This window comes from Mesitornis unicolor, unplaced genomic scaffold, assembly GCF_000695765.1.
Source record: "Mesitornis unicolor isolate BGI_N332 unplaced genomic scaffold, ASM69576v1 scaffold21328, whole genome shotgun sequence".
Classification (NCBI taxonomy): domain Eukaryota; kingdom Metazoa; phylum Chordata; class Aves; order Mesitornithiformes; family Mesitornithidae; genus Mesitornis; species Mesitornis unicolor.
Genome location: NW_010201414.1, coordinates 14,492 through 39,451, shown reverse-complemented (window position 1 = coordinate 39,451; position 24,960 = coordinate 14,492). Strand labels below are relative to the sequence as shown.

The 24,960-nt window shown below is 43.8% G+C and overlaps 1 protein-coding gene across 1 annotated transcript in view; it reads left to right on the top strand.

Moving 5' to 3' along the window:
• Positions 1-1,835: 1,835 nt before the first annotated feature.
• The window catches only part of FOXK1 (forkhead box K1), a 27,292-nt gene continuing 4,167 nt past the window's right edge, over positions 1,836-24,960 (top strand). The window contains exons 1-7 of the mRNA XM_010190078.1: positions 1,836-1,927; positions 7,715-7,912; positions 18,249-18,405; positions 19,677-19,823; positions 21,591-21,784; positions 22,908-23,074; positions 23,781-24,062. Coding sequence (XP_010188380.1) covers positions 1,836-1,927; positions 7,715-7,912; positions 18,249-18,405; positions 19,677-19,823; positions 21,591-21,784; positions 22,908-23,074; positions 23,781-24,062 — 1,237 coding nt within the window. The remainder of the gene's footprint in view (positions 1,928-7,714; positions 7,913-18,248; positions 18,406-19,676; positions 19,824-21,590; positions 21,785-22,907; positions 23,075-23,780; positions 24,063-24,960) is intronic.

Sequence of the window (24,960 nt, the reverse complement as noted above, 5' to 3'; positions counted from 1 at the left end):
CTTGCTCACATAGGCACACAGGCAATTTTAGTTGAGTCCCAGCTTGATATATGTACTTCTTTGTCTATCTGTGATGTTAAGCATGACAGTATATATCAAATAAAGTGATTGTGTTATAAAGCATGCAATGCAAACAATTTGTGAGCTTGGGGTAACTGTGAGGTTAGAAACCACTCTTCCTGATCTAAACTCCTGTTGTGACTTACAGAATAGTTATGACCAAGCATTTCAGTGGGTTGCTCTGGTTTCAGCAGTGACTGAGATCACCATATGCCTTTATTTGCAGATAACATCAGTGCTTTCTAAATCTACTTTTCCTTCAGTTATGTTAAAAACACTAACGCTGACTTTTATAGCTTTTCCTCTAATTGAACAATAGTGGATAATACCAACTCTGCAGTTTATTTCCTTGTCCTGCTGCTGTCTGGCAATGTGCTCTTCTTGCTGGTCTTCAGATTGAATTGGTTCATTCCAGGAAGAGCAAATGTGGATTTGGGGCCATTTAGTTGCAGATGCTTTGCTTATCTCTTCTTGAATTCAACACATTGTTTTCCCAACCAACATGTTACAGATATTTCTCTGTGTGTTTGATAAAGAACTTTATAGATACACCTTCAATAGGATTTCTGGTCAGATCAGTAGAGCAGTTGAAAAGGAAATGGCAAATGCTGAAAACTCATTACTGTAAGACTGTGGTAACCTCCAAAATGAACCAAGTGCTCTTAAAAACCTGGCAGTTGTGCTGCCTGTGTCTCCTAGCCTAAAGAGAGGGTGTAAGGGAAAGAATTGTAATGACTCTTAAATTGCCATGGTGATAGGTACATGCCTGTTTCATTATGTGTATTTAGACTTAAGAGAATAATATGTATTTGTCTTCTTTCCTCCAGAACTCTCTGTGTTCTCGCTGCAATGAACTTTTTCATCTGGCCTGCAGATAGCGCTAGCCAAGTGGATGATACAGCTTGTTTCTTACTGGTATTGCTTACAAAGTGTTATTTAGGGAAAAAAATATCTAAGGTAGGGAGTAGAACAGGAAATGTTGGATGATTTTATTATTTTGCTAGAAAGGAGGGGTGAATAGTACCTAATCTCCTGTGACAGCTCAGACAGCTTTCAGAGCTGCTTGTGTGGTTTTATGACATTCATTCGAACTAATATTCGTTTTAATTCACTTGTGATTGAAAGGTGTTTTTGTTATTCATGTTTTTGCCCACCTTGCTGCTTCAGACAGCTGTAGTTCAGCAAAGTAATCATTTTGAGCACAATAATTCTGACAGCTATTCCCATCGAGCAGTAAGGGTCTCATTTATTTTTGTGAAGATAGAGAAAATTGATTTGGTTCTTTTCAATACCAAAATGAGGGGGAAACCCTTGTAAATATTTTGCAGTGGAAGCGTTTTGGTTTGTGCTGGGTGAGGCAGCGAGGTTTACTGGAGGAAAGCTGGAGTTTGAAGGAGCTGGGCAGGGTGCAGCATCGCAAAGCAACAAATCTGCTCAGTAAATGCTCCCAGCTCCGCTGTTTTGCAGTGGTCACAGCAATGACCAGAGCCTTGTTTTGGAAGAAGTGGGAATCTGAGGTAGTCGTTCTTGCCTCAGTCTGCTTATCTCTCCATGGGCAGACCTTCAGGGCTTAGATTTACATGTAGTTAAGTGAAGCAAACTCTTTATCTTTTTCTAACCAAATTTAGTTTGATACTGGGTGCACTGGTGCCTAAACTTTCCCAGCAAGTCTTTTGTGTTGTCCAAAGCACCTCCTTTGAGACCACTTCAAAGTATTATGTGAATAAGAAGTGGATTTGTGACTTAATGGGAACTTGATTTTCATAGGTGCAAGCATGGGGTTCTTCTCTGAGCTGATTATAGAAGATGAAGTAAATCAGTTACAGGAAGTAATTGGGGTGATTCTCCGTAAAGGCTGCTATGTACAGTACCTGCATCTTGATTGTGGCCTGAAATTTTGGTATTTACTCTACACACTGAAAGGATGAGAAGTACCTGCCTTGCCCTCTGGCAAAATCATGTCAGGTACCTTGAAATAACTGGTAATGGTAGTAGCTTGACAAAGGTGACTGATGGCAAATTCTCACTTCAGCTGAGAAACCCAACATGGTTTTGGAACTTGGTGCATGGGAATAATACTGTGTTCTCCTGGGTGAGTTACGTGTGATTGAGACAAAGAAGAAATTGGTCTCAGAGGAGTTACAGGGCAGAGAAATGGCTATTGTATGGGGTTTTGGGGGGATTTTTTTCTTTTATGAGGGTTTTTGTGGGCATCCTTGGTGAAACTTTAGCCTAGTAATGACATGGTTCTGTTTCATCATGCTGTGTGCTGCTGCAATTACAGGTCTGGCTGTCTGTGTTTGCTGCATCCAAGGAATTTACTGATTGTGGAGATAACTGCCTCATCCTTGGGAGCTGAGCTACTGTCCCCTTGCATCGTGGGACAGAGGGAAAGATTTAGACACAGTGGTGTGGGAACACTATCTGCAATGTAAAAAAAAATTAAAATGTGGCAGTTGCAGCATAGGGAGGCAATCACACTTAACTAAGTTTTCTGAATGAAACCCCAGGTCTGATTCAAATGGTGAAAAGTGTTATTTTGAATGAAGCATTTCATCACGTGTTCCTTGTTCAACCCATTTGTAACACGGCAATGGTTCCTCGGCACTGTTTGTGACACAGATGCACAGGTTCATCTCTACCTGCAACATTCAGCAGTAACGGGTTTTCATAAGTTATGGCAAGGTAAAGTAGGCAAGGATGGTACCAACTTGCTGATGACAATGCACGTGTAACCATCTTCCAACTTTGCTGGTTATTCCCTTTTACGTAATAAACTGCAATGATGTTTATATATAACATAACATATGGTCTGTTATGTTTATATATTTTACATAATTCCTTGTTCAACCCATTTGTAACACGGCAATGGTTCCTCGGCACTGTTTGTGACACAGATGCACAGGTTCATCTCTACCTGCAACATTCAGCAGTAACGGGTTTTCATAAGTTATGGCAAGGTAAAGTAGGCAAGGATGGTACCAACTTGCTGATGACAATGCATGTGTAACCATCTTCCAACTTACTTAGCTTCTTATTCCTTTTTACGTAATCAATATGTTATGTTTATATATTTATCTTACATAATATCTATAAATGTCATTCCAAGTTATATATATACATCTTTGTATATATATATTTTTATACATATGTTTCACCTTGGCTTTCTCATGGTTTGTCTTCTCCATTTTGTCACTGTTCACTTCCGTGGTGTAAATGTAAAGACATAAATCCAGCACGATTTTCTATCTCCTTTTAAAATCTCTTTAAATAGCCTTTTCTTGCTCTTACACAGCAGATCTTAGCAGAAGTCATTTGGTGATGAGCAGCACTCGGGGTGCTCTGGCAAAGAAGTCGGTGGCTGTAATGGTTCCTGGTGAACCTCATGCTATGTTTTGGCAAATGAATCTCGATTTCCTTTGCATCTGTGAGCAAAAGGTGCTTTGTGGAGGATGGGACAGTCTCGTTTTATAGAGTCATGCAAGGCGCGGAGTCGTTTTGTTGGTTTTTTACCTAACCATTTTCCCCGAAGTCTGCATTTGGGGTGGCTGTTCATGTAAAGTCTAGTGTTTCCTAGCACTTTATTTTCAGACCTTACATAGGTGGAATACTTGTGGTCGCTGTCACTGGTTCGCCACATGAAGGCTGCCTAATAGCACGGGTGCTGTGTTGTTAGCGTGAGGAGCTTGTCCAGGAAACTTCAGGAAAATCTGTCTTAAAACTAGCCAAAAACATAATCTGGCAGCATATTTTATATCCCTCTAACCGTGTGTGGTACGTGCACTCCTTCTGCTCTTGTTTCTGATGTATATATAGCATGCATTCAGTGAGTGCTGTGGAGTCTGAACTGGAGCGTGCAGCAGGGAGCCAGCAATCCATTTTCTTTTACTTTCTCCTGCCTGTAATCTCATAAAGCAAGAATTATTTCTATGCAGATTTATGGAGGTTGGGGTGTGTGTTTGTGTGGTTTCAGTTTTAACACAAACTAAAAAAGCTTTCTATTCTCACTGCCTTGCAAGGCATCCTAGAAAAATAGGAATCCTTGATGTACACACATACTATAACTGTGTATGAGTACAGTATAGATGGTTTATATGGCCAGGGGTTGCAGGGTGTACCTGTCTGTAGCAGGTTATTGAGTAAAACTCCACAGTTCTGGAATTGAACTGTATTCAGAAGACCAGGAGACTTTGCAGACCATTAATTTACCCCTCCGTAATCAGATGGAAATTTCAGTGGTGCTTAAAAGAGTTGCCTCTTGGGCCTCCTTGGAAACACCAGTTAACTTCATTATGCTTTTTATGTTGAGTCTAATCTGGGCTTTCAGAGTGATCTTTATTTCATGATGGAAGTGTTAAGCAGTAGTAGTAATTGCTGTGCATCTTTGATAGGAATCATGCAATATGGATCAAATGGTATAACTTAGTTTAAATAACTTGAAATATATACAGTAATAGTAAGGAATGCATGCTCAGCTCAGCTTGGGCTGTCTGTCTTGTCCTGCTTATCTTCTGTAGAAGTATAATTCTTATAAGCTTCAATCCCATACTAATGTGCCTCACTCCTAAATAGGACTACCTGGTATAATTTGAGTTTATCCTCTTTTGGTCAGAAAGAGTTTAATTAAAGAAACAATTAGAAAAGCTCATTAAAACTGCATTCAGGCTCAGTGTAATGAAAAGTCAGCTTTCTGTGACAAGATGATTCGAAAATTAGGCTTTTCTGATTTCTCGTGGATGCTGTTCCCCAGTATTTGTGTGTGTTTGCTGATTCTGTCTTGGGCTGTGCTGTTGTCACTGTTTGCATTGCTGTGGTGGTTGTGATAGAGACTGGGACAATAACGCTAATCCCAGGCACCGTCTTGCCCCTGAGGGAGGGATGGGGTTCGGCAGGAATTTACATGGTATTCTGCATCGCATTTCCATTGCTTGGGTCCCAGGTTTGTACAGCAGTAAAGACATAAATTCAGATAAATTAGCCTCACCTTGGCTTTGCAGGCAATGTCAGCAGTGGAAGCCAGCACAGCCCTGCTGCAGAAGCCCTCTAAAGCTGTGAGCACCCTTGCACATACCCACTCTGTGACTGGTATCTTACAAAATGACCTTGTCCATACTAGCTAGTGTAATGTGTGAAAGCTTGTTGTGTGTCCTGGGTTCTGCTTCAGGCTTCAGTGAAGCCTGTCTTTCTAAATACAAAATCACAACAGCCAACAAATGGTTTGCTTGTGTAGTCAGCCCAGCCTCTCCGTTTCTCTTCCCTTCTTCCAGTCCGAGACTGTGGGTAAATCACATGGCTGGATCAGAGAGATCTGGGAAGGCTCTCAAGGAAAAGCCATGTTAGATCAGCCTTTTCAGCACACGTTTCCTGGGTTAGCTTAGATTATTTTAGGTTGACTCATGATTTTGGAAAAGTAACAAATTTTAATACTGCCCGTACTCAGACTGATGGGACTTCCTCTCAGTGTTCTGGGTGCAAATATCAACTTGCTAACACTGTTACAGCATCAGTGAGTATAGTAGAGTCGAGGAGTCAGTTACACCATCACCTGGAAGCAGTGACGTGTAGGAGATGTGGATCTTGCATTACAGGGTCCTTCTGTAAAGGCAGACTTAAGTGGCAGCAGCACAGAGCTCCTCACTGGTGTGAAGCTGCAGCGGGGATCTTCTGGCCTCAGCAGCGCTGCTAAACTGCCCTGGGGCGCTGTGTGGTCAGGGCTGTTGAGATCAGCCACAGGCTGGGATTGCACTGAACACTGTTAAACAAGGACTGATTTGTCCTTGACTCAGATGTTGAAAAATGCTGAGCACCTGGTGTTACAGCAGGGAATTCAATCACTCTGTGAAAAAAAGCTCAGCTTTTCCTTGATAAGGGCTTGAGAAATGATGAAGCTTCGCTCATACTGTTATTAGGCCTTAGTCCATGTGATGCTCATTGCAATCTTATGCATTCTCTTTTTCTATAAGCAAATCCATGTAGCTGTATGAAAGAGAAAATCCAGGGTAGCGGCTTAACAGCCTTGTTTTGGGTTCATCTTGGTGAGCTGTGCTTGCTGCTGGCAGACATTGCAAGGCGCGGACACTGCTGGTTTGGATTGTGTTTGTATTGAGTCTGCAGGGAGCCGTGTTTAGGAGGGTTAGATAAACATGATTAGGCTGCATTGCCAGCAATGATGCTCTTATTTGATGCATTAATGAGTGCAGGTGGCAGGACCTCTGAAGTGAATTAAATGCAGTGCAAACTCCTGCCATACGTAGCGGAGCCATTGTGAGTCCAAGCAGCTGAGTGCTGAGCCAGCTCATTTGAGAGATGAGGTGGGAGGTGGGAATGAGCTTCCCCTCCCTGAACACTAATTTTGCACTCTCTGCAGCAGGTTGCTGATCATTGCCTTACAGCAGACCTAGCTTGTGAGGAAGAACCAAGAGCAGGAGACTGTGTTTTAAGAGCTGTGACATCCCTACATTTCTCTCAATAGCAGCATTAAAATAAGGTGGTCACAAATACAGATTTACTTGCTTGCCACCTTGCTCTGTTTCCTGGCAGGATTCAATAATGCAATGGTTAAAAGAATTATGTTCAGCCTACATCAGTGCTTACAGTGCTACAGCAACACTGTCTGAGTCCCTTATTCCCTTCTGTAGGCAAGATGCTGGAAGCCAGCACAATTACTGTGCTCTGCTGGCCTTTCTCACGGTGAAACCTGGTTTTTATTTCCTGCTTCTTTAACCTTAGTATCAGTGAAATGATCCCTGGAAAGCTTGTATTGATTGCACATTATTGTCTAATTAAAGTGCAATAAGAAGAATTGCAGAACACTCGCCCTTGCAGCCCTGTGCCTATTGTAGACACTATAAATGAGAAAGCTTTCCATTCAAATATGGAAAATGTCAGTGCTTATTTCCTTCTGAATTTCCCAGCATCTCCTGAAGGCTACACTTGTAGATGTGTGATTAATTTTTTTTCCATAAATAACAGTTGGAAAGAAGTGCTATTTAGAGAAGAAATGAGGCCCTATAGGCTTGCAGGGGCCCTGTTCTAACCCTGTTAGCTATAATCCATGCTGTCTAAAGAGAGGCACTTCTAAACGAATGTATTTTAATCTGAAACCTGCTAGATAATCCTTCAGCATGTGCAGAGATATAAATGGGTGCTAGTTATACAATATGTAGAGGCCAGTCTTTAAATAGTGCTCTCTGCTCTTACCTGGAGGCTGGTTTTCACTCTGTCTGGATTTTATGGCTCTCTTGCTCCATGATATGGGTGGTTTGATGCTTTCTAGTAACTTGTACCTTCCCGAGTTACATGCAAGGAGCTAATAAAAGATAAGTCCTAGTCCTTGATATAGCAGGAACTCAAGAGTTGTCATTATAGTTCTGCATCTGGCTTAGTCATTGATTGAGTACAAGGCCTTGGGGAAATCACTTGGCTTACCCAAACCTTCTGCTTGCATCTAATCACTGGATGATACATGCTACACCGCGATACAGAGACGTGTGAATGATCAGTAATTCTGCCAAGGACTCTGGGCAGAAAGATGCTGTAGAGAATGGCAGACTTCTGTGCTATGAATGAATTAATGATTCACCAGTTGCATACAAAAACGCTTTATGTTTAGTATCGTGTATGAAACTGCTTTTTCCTTTTCTTTCCTTTACAGATGTACTTTCCGATTCCCTAGCACAGTTATAAAGATCCAGTTCACGTCTCTATACCATAAAGAGGAAGCAAAAGAGGAAGCCTCATCGCCTCCCCTTCGGCCACTTTACCCTCAAATATCGCCTCTGAAGATCCACATCCCGGAGCCGGATCTCCGGACTGTGGTCAGTCCTCTCCCGTCCCCCACAGGCACTATCAGGTAAGGTGTTACCTATCCAAAATCTGTCAGCCCTGTTGTGATTGCAATACTTGGTGCGTGAAATGCCCCATTAAAAATAACTAGCTAAATTGCTGATGTTCAAAATGATGGAACACTGCAAAAAACTGTTATGGTGGCTGGAAGTGGGGCACGGGGGCTTTGTTTAAGAGCTCAAAGGGTTGAGGGGGGAATTTGAGTTAGAGTTTCACACTCTAGAGTTACTACTCTTATCTTTGGCCGTGGAATTAGAAATATCTTTCAAGAGGTACCTATATGCATGGAGCAAAGAAAGCAGGCAAATATTTTCTATGTTAGGACTGCCCGTTTTATTTTTATCTCAGTAATATTCTGTTGTTGCTGGGTGGTGCCGGTGTTATCTGAAGTTAGGGACAAGGGTGGCCATTGGCACGTGGTTTCCTGGGAATAGAAGGAAATGGGGGTAGGATGCTGACCGTGTACTGAGGGGCTGTAGCAATCTGAACGTACATCTGTGTGAGCATCCTGTTTTGTCAACTACCTGATTCATGAATGTGCAGTAGAAATAACCTGAACATCATCTCCTGTCTGGAGCATTTTCTTTCTTTCTTTTCTGACACAGAGTTCATGTTACGGAGTTGCAGTAATCTCTTTTCACAAAGCTGTTACCTGAAGTATAATGAATTTTGTAAATAAAGTAGACTGATGGTATAGGGTGACATATCAGAGCTTAAAAAGTGCAAGCCTCGAAATAGCAAGAGCGCGCCTGGTAATAGTAATAACCTTTGGTTTGTTTTCTTGTCTGTACATTTGTAAAAATGTATAATACACAATCATTTTCTGACAGTTAGCACTAATTCAGTGAGGAGTATTCAAATTTACGTGGCTGAGAATGACTTCAGTGTCACAATGAAGCCGGTTTGGTTTTGTGTAGATCTGGAGGCGCTCGCTTGCTTGGGTTTTTCCCCGGCTCTTGCAGAGCTGCACAGATGTGCAGCACAGATATTCTAGAAAAACGGGGCTGGACGTAGCTGTGGTTTTAGTCCTCTGTTCAGGCACTGCTTTTAGTTTATATTTAACCTTCTCTTTTTAGATGAAGCTTGTTGCTGGGAGGGGAGGGGGATGGTTTCTTTGCCAACATATGGTAGTTAGTTTCCATTCAGTCATCTTGCGCAAAGCGGCGCAGTGTGGTTTGTGTTACTAACAGAGGCTGTATCTTTTGACTCTGGCATACGCCTGCAACTGATATTTGACTCCCCGAGAACGTTTCTTTTGCAGAAGGAGAAAGTGGAAATAGTAGTGTTGGATTGTGCTCGGCCCCTAATGGAGTGTTTACGAAGGATGATTAATGATCGCATCCGTTTGTCTTGAGCTGAAGCCGATCCAGCCAAGTCTTCAGAAAACCTCAGAAGACATCTGAGGTTTCACTTGCCAAACTCCTTTCGTTTCCGAGTTCCTCTTGCAGAGGAGGGGCCGATGCATTTGTAAACATCCCTGCTCAGCCCCTGCAACCTTCCCATCTCCCGCAGCGGGTTCTTGCAGCTCTGATACCCTCTGGGCTGTGCTTTGGGAAGGGATTTGGCTGGTTCTGCCCGGGAAAGGAAGCGCTCTTTGCGGAGCCTGTAGCTGTGCATGCTGCCCATCTGGCTTTCAGGGCAGCTCTCTGCTATCTTAGTGGCCTCAGCGGTGGCTGAGGCTGGGACAGTGTCCCCTCCCTTCCCCAGGGCAGTTTTGGGAGGGCTGGTTGTGGGCTCAGCATGGGACCCACACCACTCTTCCGTCGCTGGCTTTGAGAGGTGGTTGCTTGAGCTGAGCTCTTCTTCTCCTCCTCCCTCTCCCCCTTCCAGTATTTACTTTCCTAATTTGGTGCGTTTGCCTTGCTCCTCCCTGATTGGCCCGTGGAAAATTATTGCAGTTTGGAAATCCTGGGCTGGGTGAAATTTCCTTTTTGGAAAGTGGCTCCTGGCCCCCTTTTCCTGCCTCCGCCCCGGTGCAGGGCAGGGGCTGTACCTGTGCTCCCACTGCGAGCCCCAGCCCTGCCCTCCTGACCCCCGGCCCCGCTCTCCCTCCCTGTTTACATTGCAGTTTGCTTCTCTGTGGGTTCCCCCCTGCAAGCATCTGGGTTTTTTCCAGCCTATTTATTTTCCCTCTGCGAAGTGCACCGCCTAAAGAGGGAATGAGCTTTAGTTAAACAAAACCAAACCTGCCACCCTCAGCAGCTTTGCAAAGCAAGATTCCTGCTTACTCCTAAGGAGAAATGTGTCCACTTTTTTTTTGGCTAGGTGTTTTATCTCCGGGAGGGGTGGTTTGTAGATCTGTTTTGAATGCTGGTGTGCAGCTTTAAGGGAAAATGTTGGTTGGCAGCATGCTGTGAGGCTTACACACAGGCACAGCTTATTTCTTCCTGCTTTGAGTTCAAAATTCCTTTTTAAAAAAAAGTCAGACTTGCATGTTCCAAAAAGGAAAAAGCCACCATGGATGTAAGAAACGGGTAGAAGGAGCCTGCCATTTTACACAACAAGAAAGAGCAGAGCCAGTTCCAAGTATCTTCTCAGTAGATCCAAGGCACTGAAAAGCTGTGTGAAAGCCCTGTGTAGTCTGGTTAAATTCAGCTCTGCCTGCTGGGATTTAGAACTGATTGACCATTTCAGACATTAAGGTATGGTCTTTTGGTGTGTGGCATCGAGGTTCTGCAGCTTGTGCTTGGGGGATTCTCTTCAGGTTACACTGGTGACATGAAGTTCCTCACCTGTGCTACAAACACTGAGCGCTGCCTGGTTTTGCTGTGAGGCCATGGGACCTACGTGAATGTGGCTCCCATCTATGTGGTGCAGTCGAGTCTCCAGAGTGGCTTGTGCTTGGATTATAAACAGATCCACAGAGACAAGGTGTGATGTAGGAGCCTATTCCTGGTCTCAAAGTCACACTCAGTTGGAGTTTAGATTTACAGTGTTTGGTTTTCCTTTTATTGTCTTCCAGTTGGTGTTAATGACACGGTAGTCGTAACTTAACTCTGTTTTCCAAGCAGCACTGCCCCTCAGGGTTGGGGTTTTTTTTAATATTTCTAAAAAATGAAATTATTTCTCCATACATGCTTCCCTATTCTCAAATGTTACACAATCGTGTTCTCACTGACACATAAAAAAAGCTACAATAAAGAAATATTGAATGCTGTACTATGGAGGTCAGTATCATTACTCATATTTTACAGCTGCTACTTGCGGCTTATCTCTGCACCAGAATGACTGTGGGCTTGAACACTTTGTCTTGTACTTGTTTGTTTTTTCACTGAAAGGGCATGGGTAGTTAACTCACACACAGTCTTTATCAGTAAAAATAAAATAAAATAAAATTATTTGACAAGTAGGAGGAAGAGCCCTTAGAGCCCTGTGAGAACCACTGCTTGAGAAGTATCTCGTGAGGTTCTGTGCTGAACTGGTACATATTTGTATGTAGGCTCCAATTTTTATTTTGTTAGTAATTAATATGCCTGCCCATGTTTGGCCATTGCTGGAAGGATCAATACCTACTTTACAATGAATGTAATGGTATGAATAATGAAAGATCAGCTGGTATCCTCCTGCATCCTTTGTTTTATAAGCTTGATTAGTAAACCAGGAGATGTGAGCTGAATTGCCATGGTTTCATAAGCAATGTTTTTTTTCAACCTCACTTCTTTTTTTCCATATTTCCACCAGGCAGAATTAGTTCATTAACATGCTGCACGCTCTGATAGCGGATTACTCAGAGGCCTGCACTCCAGGAACTGCAGTTATCTTGGCTTAGCCACCAACTTGTTTTGTGGCCTTTAACAGGTCATTTAAATTCATTGTCTGATTTTTATGCATGTATAGTGTAATTACTACTTTCCAACAGTACGTAGTAGATGAATTATGTATTGAGCTTTTATTCCGTAAAGCATGACAGAAGTGTATGAGCCATCTTAGAGCAGACGTCCAAATGCTGGCTATGCTTTGATTCAGACTTGGCTTGGCAAGAGTGAGGGTTTTTTAATATCTCCAGGATAGCCGTACAACGCTGTTTCAGACCACTTGGGGTTTAATCTGAATTTGCATGTTCCTCTAAAGGTGTAGCGTGAAGCTGAATGAACCCTGACTTCAGTGGATGCATTCACTCACTGCAACAGGATGTGTAATTGCTGCCTGCTGCATTTCGTTCAGGCTTTCCTCCTTCCTTTAGCACTATTGGCCATTTAACCGAGAAGCCAGTGAAGAGCTCCAAGGCGAGTTTTTTGCAGGCTCTTTTGCATTGTCTCCGTTACCCATTAATTCCTGCACGCAGGCAGAATACACGGCTCAGGTAACTCCCACTGTTGGACAGACCGGTGATTATTTTGAATCACCCTCGTCTCCAAACCACAAGCCAACTTGTGTGATGCATATGCATCACGTAAGAAAAGGAACGATCTATACTGGGCTGGGGACTTCCTACGTGTGTTTATTTCAGATACTGGCCCATGTGCTGGAGCAGATGTGCCAAGCCGTGCGCCGGAGGAAAGGTTGCAGATTGTCACTGGCTACACCAGCACTTCCTCTTCCCCTGCTCAGAGTAAAATATTCACTGAATCCACAGCTGGAATGAGCTCACTTCCTTTCCAAGAGGGGAACCACTGGAGCACAGTAGTAGTAAGAATTTCAACTTTTGTGGACAGCTGACTTTCTCTCACTGTGGCTTGTTCGACAGCTTTGGTTTTCTTCAGCATTAAGCAGGCGGGGGTAGCTCTCAGATTCCTCCTTTCACATCAAAATCCAGCTTGGTTTGGCACTCTCACCACTTGTGATTGTTTCTGAAACCTGTTTGAAACACGCAGCGTGCAAGGACTTGCCTTTCTTTGAGTTAGGATTTTGGGGCTAGGCCGGGGAAGGAGAGTGTGGTGGAGGATTCTCACCCATTGCTGCTGATTGGCGTATCGTGGAAATGCTGGTTTCGCAAGCCCTGGTGCTGTACTTTGCCCTGATTCTTGCTTATTGCACGTAAAAAGCGTCCCTCTATCTTTTGGTGCCCCTTTCTGCAGGCTCGTGAAATGGAATTTAGGGGTAATCTGAGGTTTTTGGCATTTCTCCAATGTTGTCCTTGTGTGCAGGGCAACACACCTCTGATTTGCATTTGAGGAGAAGACTGCAGGAGGTATTATTAAGAAACTGGGATTTTTCCCTTTGTACTCAATAGGGGCTTAAAAAACCCTGCCCACTCAGTCAGGAATCTGTATATTGGTAGCATTGCCAAGGTTGTAGCTCCTATCACTGCTGTGTCTTTTGTACCTGCTTCACAGACGTGCACTTGGGCATTTTTCCAAGGCACTACCCATGTGTACCATATCCTAAACCACAAAGTTGAGGAGGGGTTTTTTCCTCTTCGGCAATCCAGATTCCAAGTCAGGTGAACAATTTTATGTGCGATCCCAGGTAGTTGTTCCTCTTTATGATAAAGATAGGTATTTGATGATCTTAAAGGTCTTTTCCAACCAAAACTGTTCTCTGATTCTACTTTATCCTTATACCTGGCTTAAATTAAGCCTTTATAGCTTGATCCCTACAGATACCTTTCTTGCAGGAAAGAATGAGACTAATAAGGCAACTCTCCTGCATTCATGTACTGCCTCTCCTTTCTGAGGAAATTGGCACTGGGGTTTGGGAGTGTTTCTGTTCCCAGCTTCTTCGTAGTCTTGTAATATGACCATATAATTTAACCACTTGTTGCTTCTTCCCCCCCATCTGTAAAATGTGACTGGTATTGAGAGAGTCTGGAGATCTTTGTATAAGAAACCCTACATGTGCTCAGGCAGCACATCCCTATAGCCCAGTATTCTGCCTCAGACGGATATTCTGGGGATAACATAACACAGAAAATAGTAATGCTGATTTACGTGCAGTCTGCTGCCACCGTTTTCTTGGAGCAGGACTTCCTGACCATCTGTGTAATCAAGCCCCAGATGGATTCCCTGTCGTCCTTCTTTCCCCAAACACTTGTATCATGGCCTTTTGCATTCACACAGACTCTTAGCATCAGCCCTGCCTTACCGCACGTTGTTCCACAGCGTAACTACAAATGTGGAAGCACTTTCTCTTGTTTAGGGTGTGCTGCTTGGTTTTGTTTTGTGTTCATCATGGCCAGGAGCTGAACAGCTCATCTTGGCTTTGTTTTTATAGGCTTTGTCACCTTGCCCCACAGCTTTTGTCATGAACTATTTGTTTCCTGTATGGAATCCATTCCATATCTATGATAATCCCAGTTATCAGGACCTTCAGTGGGTCTGCTGTATCCTGCTTTTTGTGAAATGAGAAGAAACAAGCCACACACAGCGTTCTGGTTGTGGGCACACCATGTGCACAGTGGTACATCCTATTTTTGCACTCCAATTCTTTAGTTAAAGCAAGCTGATTTTGGACTTTCCAGGAAGTTGTATGTACTCTCCAGTAGCTGGTGTTTAAAGAATTAATTGTTGCTAGAAAGTGCTGTGAACTTACAAGGCTAGGTTCTTGTTGGCAGGAGTTGAAAGTGAATCGTGATGCTACAAAACCTGCTACGTTCTCAATAGCCAGAAGTTCAGCCCTGCGTTTAAAAGGCGTTTTGCCCAATTTGTGGGTGGTTGTACTGCACAAAGTGTGTTCTGCCTATTCTTTCTGCCCTTCCAGTTGAAGAAGGGTTAAGTATTAAATGGATAAGATGCTGCAAAGGACCAATGTGATTCAACACGTGGTTGTAGTCTGATTCAAAAGCTGAGTCTTAGCGTGATACTTGAGGAACTGTGGCTCAGTGACCGCCTGCAGTCGGTGTTTCAAGTTGAGAAGCTGAATCCTCAGTAGATATCAAAAATCTTGGCGTCTTGAGGCATGAACCATGGTGCCGTGGGATTAAACTGGGTAACTGCAGCTGGTTTGCTTCTGTGCTGTCTGTCTTTCAGTGATATAAAACATTGCTTCCTCTCCAGAATGCCCTCTTCCATAACAGACAAGCTTAACCCAAAGTAGCTTGGGTTGCTGTTAAGCCAAGATTGCTTGCATGGATGGTGAGCATGAATGACAGCAGGAGGTTGGGATGTCTCAGAGCTGGGTGAAATTGCAACCCCAGCTGGGCTTTTCTCCAGGAAAGGTTATAGTATCAAAATGCATGAAGTTATCTCCAGGTATCGATGCAATATTAATATCCAACAAATCATAATCGCTCTCCCCACACTTTATTTTTTTGTCTTGTAGCACAAACAGGTGTTGGTAAGGATAAGTCTTTTTGTTCTGTAGTATTTTTTCAAGGGCGTGTGAGTGCATGCAAGCATCCCCAGCCAGCCCCGGCTCTGCTGCTGAGGAGAATTCCAGGAACTCCAGGAAACTGATGTCACTGCATTGTGTTTGCTTGTTTTCTTTTGGCTGCACTAATGTTTAATTTTAACTTAACCCTCAGAGTGGTATTTTTAGTAAAACTGTTTCTTCAATCCTTCTGTCCCATGTTGGGGGGAACAGATTGTGCCTCCTTGTGGTTTTTTCCAGTAGTCAGCTCTTTCTCCCTTCCCTCTGAAGAGATCTCTGATGAGTGAGACCTTGAACACTTCACAGCACGTGTTACCCCATCTCTTTGCATGAAGCAGCTGAAATTTAGATTGTTTGTTCTGTACTCCTCTTTCTTGATTTGGTCGTTGATCCAGGCTACTTGGACAAGTGCTCCTTTCTGATAAAATAATAACATCTCTTCTGAATCTTTGGCTCCTCCTGTGGCTGTCCCATGGGGCAGCTGTGTCTTTAGGGGCCTGTCAGGTTCCTTATCAGTGACTGCCTGCTGGGAGAGACTGGCTTTTCTGAAAGTTAACGACACTTGAGGTTAGAGGGGCTTTGTCAGCACTCAAGGAGAATCACAGCCCTGTAGGGTAAGGGTTTCTCCCTTTGTTTTTTTGTGGGTGTTTTGGGTATGGGTTTTTTTTGTTTGGGTTTTTTTAGAAAACAGGTTTGTATTTAAAACTCATTATGAGCCTCAGAAGGTCAAATTTGCACAGCAAAAACTGAACAACTTGCTCTGCTGATCTCGAAGAACTGAATCAGTTCTTGTATCTGAACTGCATGGGACAATCTTTGAAGCCGTACTGGTTTTATTTTTTTATTAAAAACAAATAAGTACAGCTTTTATACAGAGCATGGATTTACTGGAGAACTTTTCTGTATCTTTGACCTGAGTTTCAGCTGCTGTCTCTGTGGTTTGCTGTTCATGTGTTTCTGCAGCCGAAGAAGAAAATCAGAAAACTCTGCTTCATCCTATTCCCTTCCTCGTCTGTGTGACAATAATTGCTTGGGTGCCAAACACGAAGATAAAAAGAATTGTTGTGTTTTGGGGTTGTCATTGTTTCATGTATGAAAATGGCTTTCACTTGTAATTATCTACACATTAGAAGAAGTGTGTATGTGGAGAAGCTATTGAAAGATGACAGCAGAATAATTGGATTCACACCAGCTCCCCATGTGAATACTAAGACATCAAGAGTGCCTTCTGTGGTTTAGCAATATCCACTTCCAAAGCGTGGAATAGCAAACTTTGATTCATTTTCCTGCACAAACAGGTCTCTGCTTTTTGAAAGACTAGGTAAGAAATCCCTTTATCTCTGGCAAAGGGAGTTTTAGGCACGCAGGCTCATCAGCATTATAAAGATTGCACCTCTTGAAAGCTTTGCCTTCTGCTGTACTTTTCAATAGCATCACCCATTGATGCAAAGGACTTTGGCTGCTGAAAGGGTTACGAAGCACTGGTTAGTATATGGGAGAGTTTGGGTTTCCAGTCATTGTGGTTGGATATTTCTACTGCCTTTTCCCTCTCCCCAGCCCCCCTACCCCCCCCAGTCCCCTAATTCAGTTTTAAAAGAAACCAGCCTGGGTTGTGCTGAGCTCAGCACTGCAGCCATTTGCAAAGACGCCGCAAGGAGAAGCAGCACTTCTCAGCTTACAGCCTGGGCCGTGGTAGGAAACGGTCCTGCCTTGCCCTGACAGATTGCTTGTGCACAGGAGGCATTGCCCATGGAGCCAACAGGGAGCGTCTCACCGTTTCCATCCGCATGTGTAGGTGTGTGGGGAAGCCATTGACAGTCACCCTTTTGAGGACGGGGGTGTGCTCCGTGTATTTTGGTGCAGCGTTTAGCACGGTGTTGTGATGAATGGCAGCTACTGCGTTTATTTGTGTGGGGTTAGTGCTGCTGCTGGGCATTTGACTGCTAAGAGGATTGTTTATGCTGGTTTTACCGAATTCTGGTTCCCAGCTGTGGGCTTCAATTTGCATCTTTTCATACAAACCGAACTGCTTGCTTGGCTGTGGAAATCTTCTGTGTATTGTTTTGCATTCTTGTTTACTATTTCTCTGCTCTCACACAGCAGGCATATGTAATCCTGGGATTTGGGTATGCCTGATGCCTCTCTGGCATTGCACCCCTCAATGTTGGGCAGCACAGATCAGAGGAGACAGAGAAAAAGGGGAACTTCAGATTCCCGGACTCATCCCCATCCTCTTTCCAACCCCACAAATCAAGGATGTGTGATCCCCAGACAAGCCTTTCTGATTAGTTCCCATTTTATAGCGCACACTTCTGTGTGCCAGAGTGGTGCAGCAAATTATAGCAACCTTTTATTTGTTTGTAGCTTTTTACCAGCTCTAGCGTGACTTTCCTGCTCGGTAGCTGTTCCTGTGATGCCATCGTGTGGTGGCCCTGGGACTCTGGATGTGTCTTTTCTCCGTGCTGGCCCAAAGCTGAGTGAGCCACCTTCTGTGTTGTGTGATGGTGGTTGCAGCTCTCCGTTAGCTGCATTTTTTTCTGCTGGTGAATCAAGAAAATCCATGTTTCTCGCTCTCTGGCAGTGACCCGGGGCATGATCTTCTGCAGCCTGTGTGCTGTGTTAGACAGGGACCCTCATGGCAGATGCCTGCACTGGATTTTAACTATGATACTGTAAAAGAACACAACCTGTGTCTGTTAGGACTGATTAAATATTACCTGTGTTACAAGGAGAGTGGTGTGTTGTTCATGCACAAGTTATAATAGCAATGATATATATTTATTTAACTAAGCATTCATCCCTGATACAGGGATACGTTGTTTTAAGTGCTTCTGTAAACACAGAGGAGCTGGTTAGTGCTTTGAGACTTTGCTGTCTCCTGATTGTGGAAAGTGTATGTGGGGAGGGTGTCAGGATTTTGTAGAAATTCCAATTTTATCTCTGACGTGGGGTTTTTTTCATAATCTGGGCTTTGGATAAGCTGCAGAGGCAAAAACAAGTCCAGTGCATATCTGCTGTACGTTGGAGGGTAACAGCTATGTGTCTTGTTAATAAATGAACTAACAGATACCTTCATTTCCTTTTTGCCTCTCCAGTGTTCCCAACTCTTGCCCGGCCAGTCCACGTGGTGCTGGATCCTCAGGATATCGTTTTGTTCACAACATTACCTCGGATCTGCAGCTGGCAGCAGAGTACGCCGCAAAAGCAGCATCAGAACAGCAGGCAGATGCATCTGGCGGGGACAGCCCAAAGGTTCAGAGAAACATTACTTACCCAGCAGCGCTCATTGGGAGACTTATTAAGACCTGACAGTTTATTGCCAGTGCTGGATGTAGTTAAAAGGGGTCCTAAGAATACCTTGGCCATAAGCACGCTGTGTATCGTTCAGGGTTTTGAGACCATGCCTTCAAACCAGTGTCTTAATAGAGGTAGATGATGAATCTGCTTGCTTAGGTGCCCATAATGTACTCAAGTCATTTACCAGAAGGGTTAAGCAAGAAGAATTTTTTTGCTTGCTTGATAAATCAAGAACCCATAAAGAGAGGAGGCGCATTAAAATTCAGAGTCTTGTTTTCTCCTTTTAATTAATGACATTTTGCAAAACACAGCTGGAGAAAGGGGAAGCAAGGGAAGAAACTAGATCCTTTCCATGAGAAATCTGTAGTCTGACTTCAGAACAAACCCAAAGGCCTGTCAAGCAAGCATTAAATGAGGAAAGTAGCAAATGAAATTTAGATTAAAAAATAACTTAGTTATAATGATAAAATTTAATTTTGGTGAACTGATCTTTAGATCAAAGTTAAAGGTCTAGATCCAAAACCACCTGATTTGGGATTGGGTGGAGGAGTGCAATATTAGATGGCTTTTTTTGTAGATTGAACTCTTCCTTGAGACAAGAAGGGCTGTTCTTGATGGAGTAAAAGAAGAGCTGGGAATATGAGATCTGGCAAACAAATTAAAGTTCCTAGAATGAAACAAATCCTGCTGGAGAGGGAAGGAACAGGATCAGGTTTCATATTGGGCTTGTTGCTGGGAGGAGAGCTGGGAGCATGCTTCCATGAAACCTTTCTAACAGATTGTAGTTGTAGCTGGACAGAATTGAAGGCTTCTGCTTCATGAACACTGCAGTGTGCCCTACACCCTCCAACCCTTTGCTTCCAGGTGCTTGTCCTGATCCTGTTCCTTGTGCTGGTGTGAGCATCTGTGGTAAATTCAGTGGAGAATGGCATCAGATGAAAGTTAGCTTTTTATTGTGTGTATGTTTGTGGGGAGAGCGAAGGAGATACTTTAATCTGGCTCGGTTTTGTAGTTGTGTTTGCACACACATGCTTGTGCTGAATTGGGAGGTGAACAGGAGTGAAAGGGAAGAGGGTGGTGCTTCTCCTAAATGTCCCTGATGCTCTCTTAGCATCTGTGAAAACTACAGCCCAATCAGTGTGCTTTTTTAGTTCGGGTTGTTGGTAAACTCTAACGTAGGAATTGTTTGTTAGTGACTAAAATTCTGTTTGTTTGTTTTCCCTTAGGATGAGTCCAAGCCACCCTATTCCTATGCTCAGCTAATTGTGCAGGCTATATCTTCAGCACAGGACAGGCAATTAACACTAAGTGGGATCTATGCCCACATTACCAAGCATTATCCATATTACAGGACTGCTGACAAAGGCTGGCAGGTGAGTTTTTGACACTGACAGGCTTTTAAATTACTTTGACAGGGTTTATCTGCTTTGAAATGCATTTATTAAAGATTTGGGGAACCGGGAATAGAGCTGCTTTGACTATTCCCAGAGTCAGTTTGTTTAATGTAAGCTAACTGGTTTGTTTGTGGCTGAGTAGTTGGTGGGTTTTGTGAAATGCTTTCTGCAGCAGTGTGTTGTGTTACTGTTGGGCTCTCTGGCTTCTGAAACCCTTTTAATTCTGTAGTCGTGTGTCTTTCATTCTTGGTTGTTTTTCATTCCACATCCTTGCTAGCAGTCACTCCTCTGCCCAGGTACTTGCCTGAATCTTGCTTAATCCTTCCCCTTGTCTTTGTCCAAGAAGATGTCCAGCCTAAAACTGAGGCCCTGGGTTTTAGTCCTCATCATACCTTAAGTCATCACAGATGTTCTGGTTTTCCCTGTGTATCAACTGCATTGCCCAAGTCACAGTTTGCAAATTTTGAATCTCGGAATGGGAACTTGAGGAACTTTGCGTCTGTGCCTTCCTTGTGCTATTAAAGGAAATCTGACCAGCTTCATAGGAGAGCTTGGATGTAGTTAACACATGCTAAGTCAAGCTTAAATGTTCACTTGAGGGCTGCTTTCAAAGTTCCAGAAACCTCAGCTCCACCTGCTTTCAGACTTTTTCTTGGCATCACACCTCTGAAATGGGTGTTGTCATTTGAGTACAATACACAAATGCAGCTGGAAAAAACTCTCGCAGCTGCTGATTTCATTGTGTTCAACTGGCAGGAGCAGTACTGCTTGGTGCACTTTGAGTACAGTTGGAATAAACACATTTCTGCCTCCCTGGCTTTTCCCTGCAGTTCTCATTAATTGTGGAATTCACTTCCTGCCTTAACCTGCTCAGCAGAGTTGTGCTTTGTGAACCAGTTGCTGCATCCTGCTTCAAAGAGAGCTGCATTTCAGTGGAGGGTGAAGTTGCCTTTTTCCCCTCCCCTCCCCAGTGGCATTGTAAGATTTCACTTGTGAAGAGCTCATCTAAAGCTGCTACAAAGGCTCTTGGTTTGTTTTGACAGTAGAAGAGGAATGAGCTTGTGCACACCTGGGCTTACTGAGACTTTCCCCTAACCCAAAAGACAGTGCTACACCCAGTCAGAGGCAGACTTCTGCATTGAAAAGGATTAAGTAGTCTTGTCAGCATCTGGAGTGCCGTACGGTGCTAGACCAGGTCACATAAATAATGGATTTTTCTTGGAGACAGCTGTCAGAGGGCATGTTGGCTGGCTTGCATTATGATTACCGTGAGATGCAGTGTCCTTTAGGGCATGTTTGGGCACCCTGGTGATCATTTGGCAGGTAAGCAGTTAGCACAGGCTCAGTCTCTTTTTACTGCTTGCCTAGAATAAAGCCTGTCTTTTGAGAGAGTTCTGATGTGGTTTACAGTGACTTTCCCTGCCTCAGCAAAAGCTCTGCTTTCATTGCTTTTCACAGAAAAGTCACTGCACTGCCTGGCTCCAGGTGTATTTAAGTGCTTGGTGTAGTACCAAGCAAGCACATCTTTCAGCATGGTTAGTAGAAACTCTGACACATTTCCCCAGGTTTTCTCTTGCAGTTCTCCTGTGACTTTGGAGCTGTGAAAGTTGAGTGGCTTGTTTCTGTCTTGGCTTTTGATTCTGATGTGTGGATTTTGTTTTTCCAAGCTGCGTGGTGAAGCCCATTCATCTTTGTTATGTGCTTTCTCATGGTAAAATAATCACCTCATTCCTCTGCTTCCTGCAGAATTCCATTCGGCACAACCTCTCCTTGAACCGCTACTTTATTAAAGTCCCACGCTCCCAGGAGGAGCCTGGAAAGGGCTCTTTTTGGCGAATTGACCCTGCCTCTGAAGCCAAACTAGTAGAGCAAGCATTTAGAAAACGAAGGCAAAGAGGAGTGTCCTGCTTCCGGACACCTTTTGGACCTCTCTCCTCCAGGTAACTTCAGCTTCCTCTAATCTCTCTGCCAAACTCACTGCAAAGAAAACAAATGAACTTTTGAAGTACAGGGAGCAAACTTTGCTTCTGTTTATAGTTTGAGAGGTAATATAGGTAAATCGTCCACAGGCATAATCTGAAAATTGTTCTGACTTAAGTGTTTACCAAAAAAAGACAAATCCAGAACCAAACTACAAAAATGCATTAAATAACATACCTGTTCTGGCATAATTTCAAAGCAGTTCGAAGCACTGGAGTAAGTGTTTTCAGATCCAATCTCTCATTTCAGGAAAGCTGGTTTCAGATGTGGATTAGATCATAGTGGGAATAACTTTTGTGATATTTAAAACGCTCTGCTATAGGGAAGATCAGGTTGATCATGGTTGTCGGCAGTGAAGCAGCGGGGATTGTTCTGTGTAGTCACTCCAGTCAGCGATGTAACTGCACAGGAGGAGCTGTGTGCAATGGCAGCTTTCTCTGAGCCCTGTAGCTGTGAGAATAAGACTTGCAATTCAACACTGACTGCGGCAGTTTCATGTAACATTCCTCCCACACCTCATTTCTTTTCTGTCTGTTAACATGGGAGGAAACAGGAGAGGTTTTCAGCAGCTCAGCTTTGTCTCATTTGTCATTAAAGAAATGTTTAATTCCTCACGTGTTTGGTGGCCATGTGGGACCAGAAGTGGGAACCAAGTAGCTGAGGAGGGAGGCAATGGGGAAAAGAGGGCAAACTGCTCTGTAAGCATATGTGGGGCTCTACATTGCCTCTTTCTTCCTCTCCCCATCACTCTCAAACACTGACAGAGTTCCTTTGGGAATGACCTGAAATTCTAAAACTGATCTGAACGTGAGGCACTTCCAGCTTCTCTGTCAGCACTGGGTCTTAGAATGGGATGTTAAGCATGCTCTGAAAGGTCTGGTTTCCTTCAGCAAGGAATAGTGTGACAGTATTTGGTGCTAGAACATTTGTGAGGTTACTGTTCCCAGCAAGACGATAGTGGGTAGTGTAGAAGACAGGCTGTCCTTCTATAGCATCCCGTACTGGAGGTGACTCGTGGTCTCTGCTGCTGTCTTGTGGTCAAAATGCATCTACACTTGCTAACGCTGTGTTCTGGTGTTTCAGGAGCGCTCCAGCCTCCCCTACTCACCCTGGCCTGCTGTCCCCTCACTCTAGTGGCCTACAGACTCCAGAGTGCCTGTCACGGGAGGGCTCACCCATTCCGCACGATCACGACTTTGGGTCAAAGTTAGCCTCAGTTCCAGAGTATCGGTATTCACAGAGTGCACCTGGTGAGTAGCCCTTGTTTCACAGAGGGTGACCGTTCACTTGTACCAAGTGCCACTCTGAGGACACCACAGGAGTGCTTATTACCAGTGTTACAGAAGGAGCCAGGTGTCTCTTTCAGCTTCCTTGTTAGAGGCTGATGGTACATACGCAACTTCCGACCTTTTTTTTTGGTCATCTTTGGGTGAGGGGGCAGGAGATAAAGGAATGTGTAGAAAACCACAAGCTAACCTTGAACTAGGTGGCTCTAAAGAACTGACAGCAGCATAGCCATGACAGTGCATAGCTCACTGACACTAATTTACCAGCCTTCTGGATAAGATCAGCTTGGCTATGCAGAGCTCTGTGGTGCTGTGGCCAGGGCCTTGGTAATTTGTTAAGCCCTGGTAAGTATCTGCTTGTCAGCTGTGCTGTAACTGGCCTGATGTACAGGGTGTTCCTGGTGAAGCTGGAAGGCAAAACTCATTAAGTAAAGCTTCAGGTATTTGTGCTTTTTGTGGTTTTTGTTCATGGGAATGTGCTCTGATAGCAAGTAAGGTTTTTTTAAGTTAGGAAAGAGAAGATCAAAGATGGTATTTTTGAAGCCTTGTTTCCTACCCCTACTGCTGCTAATGCAGAAGGACTGAGTATTTCAGATTAGAAGTGCCTAGGTGAAATGAGTCGAGGCCTTTCTGCCTCTCCTTTTAATGTATGCTTCTCTCTCTTGTTTAGGATCTCCAGTCAGTGCCCAGCCAGTGATCATGGCGGTTCCTCCCCGACCATCTACTCTGGTAGCAAAACCAGTTGCATACATGCCAGCATCAATAGTGACTTCTCAACAGCCTTCTTGTCATGCAATTCACGTAGTTCAGCAAGCTCCCACTGTTACAATGGTCCGAGTTGTGACCTCCTCTGCAAACTCTGCAAATGGATACATCCTCACGAATCAGGGCACAGCAGGAGGAGCTCATGAAGCTGCAGGAGCAGTGTTGGACTTAGCTGGTGACCACCGAGGTAGCTTTTCACCTCCCTTGCTGTTCTGCTAAGAAGTCTTGAGCAGGGAGGGTGGGTGGTCAAATGCTGTTTCACTCACTGGGTGCTTAGCCCTAATAAAAAGTGTTTCTCCAGGTAAAACTTAAACCAAGTAAGAACTTATCCATTCAATGTCTCTGCCAGTGAGCAGGACAGCTGTGCTTCCTTGTCTCCCATGGGGAACAAATCTACCAGACTTCGGAGGCTGAAAAAACACGCAGTGCTTTAAATATTTATATTATCCCCAGTGTCAATATTATGTCAGTGTAATGGTCAGCTGAATGTGCTATGGAAATGTGTGCTTTTCTGTCCAAAAGAGATGGTCTGGGAAAACCTGAAACTTCAGAATGGCCTTGTAAATAAATGATTGAGCCCTTTTCTGCAGGCCTGGATTCCTAGAGGAAAGCACGTGCTTCTGGAAGTCCAGGCTGTGCCCCATTAAGGCAGGCTTCAAAAACCAGTTACAACAAAGGCTTCTTTTTCCCTAAGCTGTAAATTTGAGTCTTAGGGGATTTAGTGAGTTAAACATTCTCTTGCTGTGATCTAGACACCTCCTTGTCTGCTCGCCATTTCAGAAGGGCTTAGTGCTGCAAGACAGATGTGTGTTGTACCAGCAGCAAAAGTAGTTATAGTTATTCTGATTGCTTTTATGTGGGCAGTGGGACAATGGTTCTTCTCTAAGGGAAAGAAAAAGAAATTACAAATACCTTCCCCTACAGCAATAGCAGGACCACTGACATATTTAGTTCAGCACTGGTTATCCTGCTTGAGTTTCACATTTTCTAGAAATTCCTGTCTGGATCCCATGCATGTTCCTGAAGCTCTAACAGCTGCAGCTGCTGATCTGTCACCTGCTCCCTTCTTTCATTCACTGCTTCTT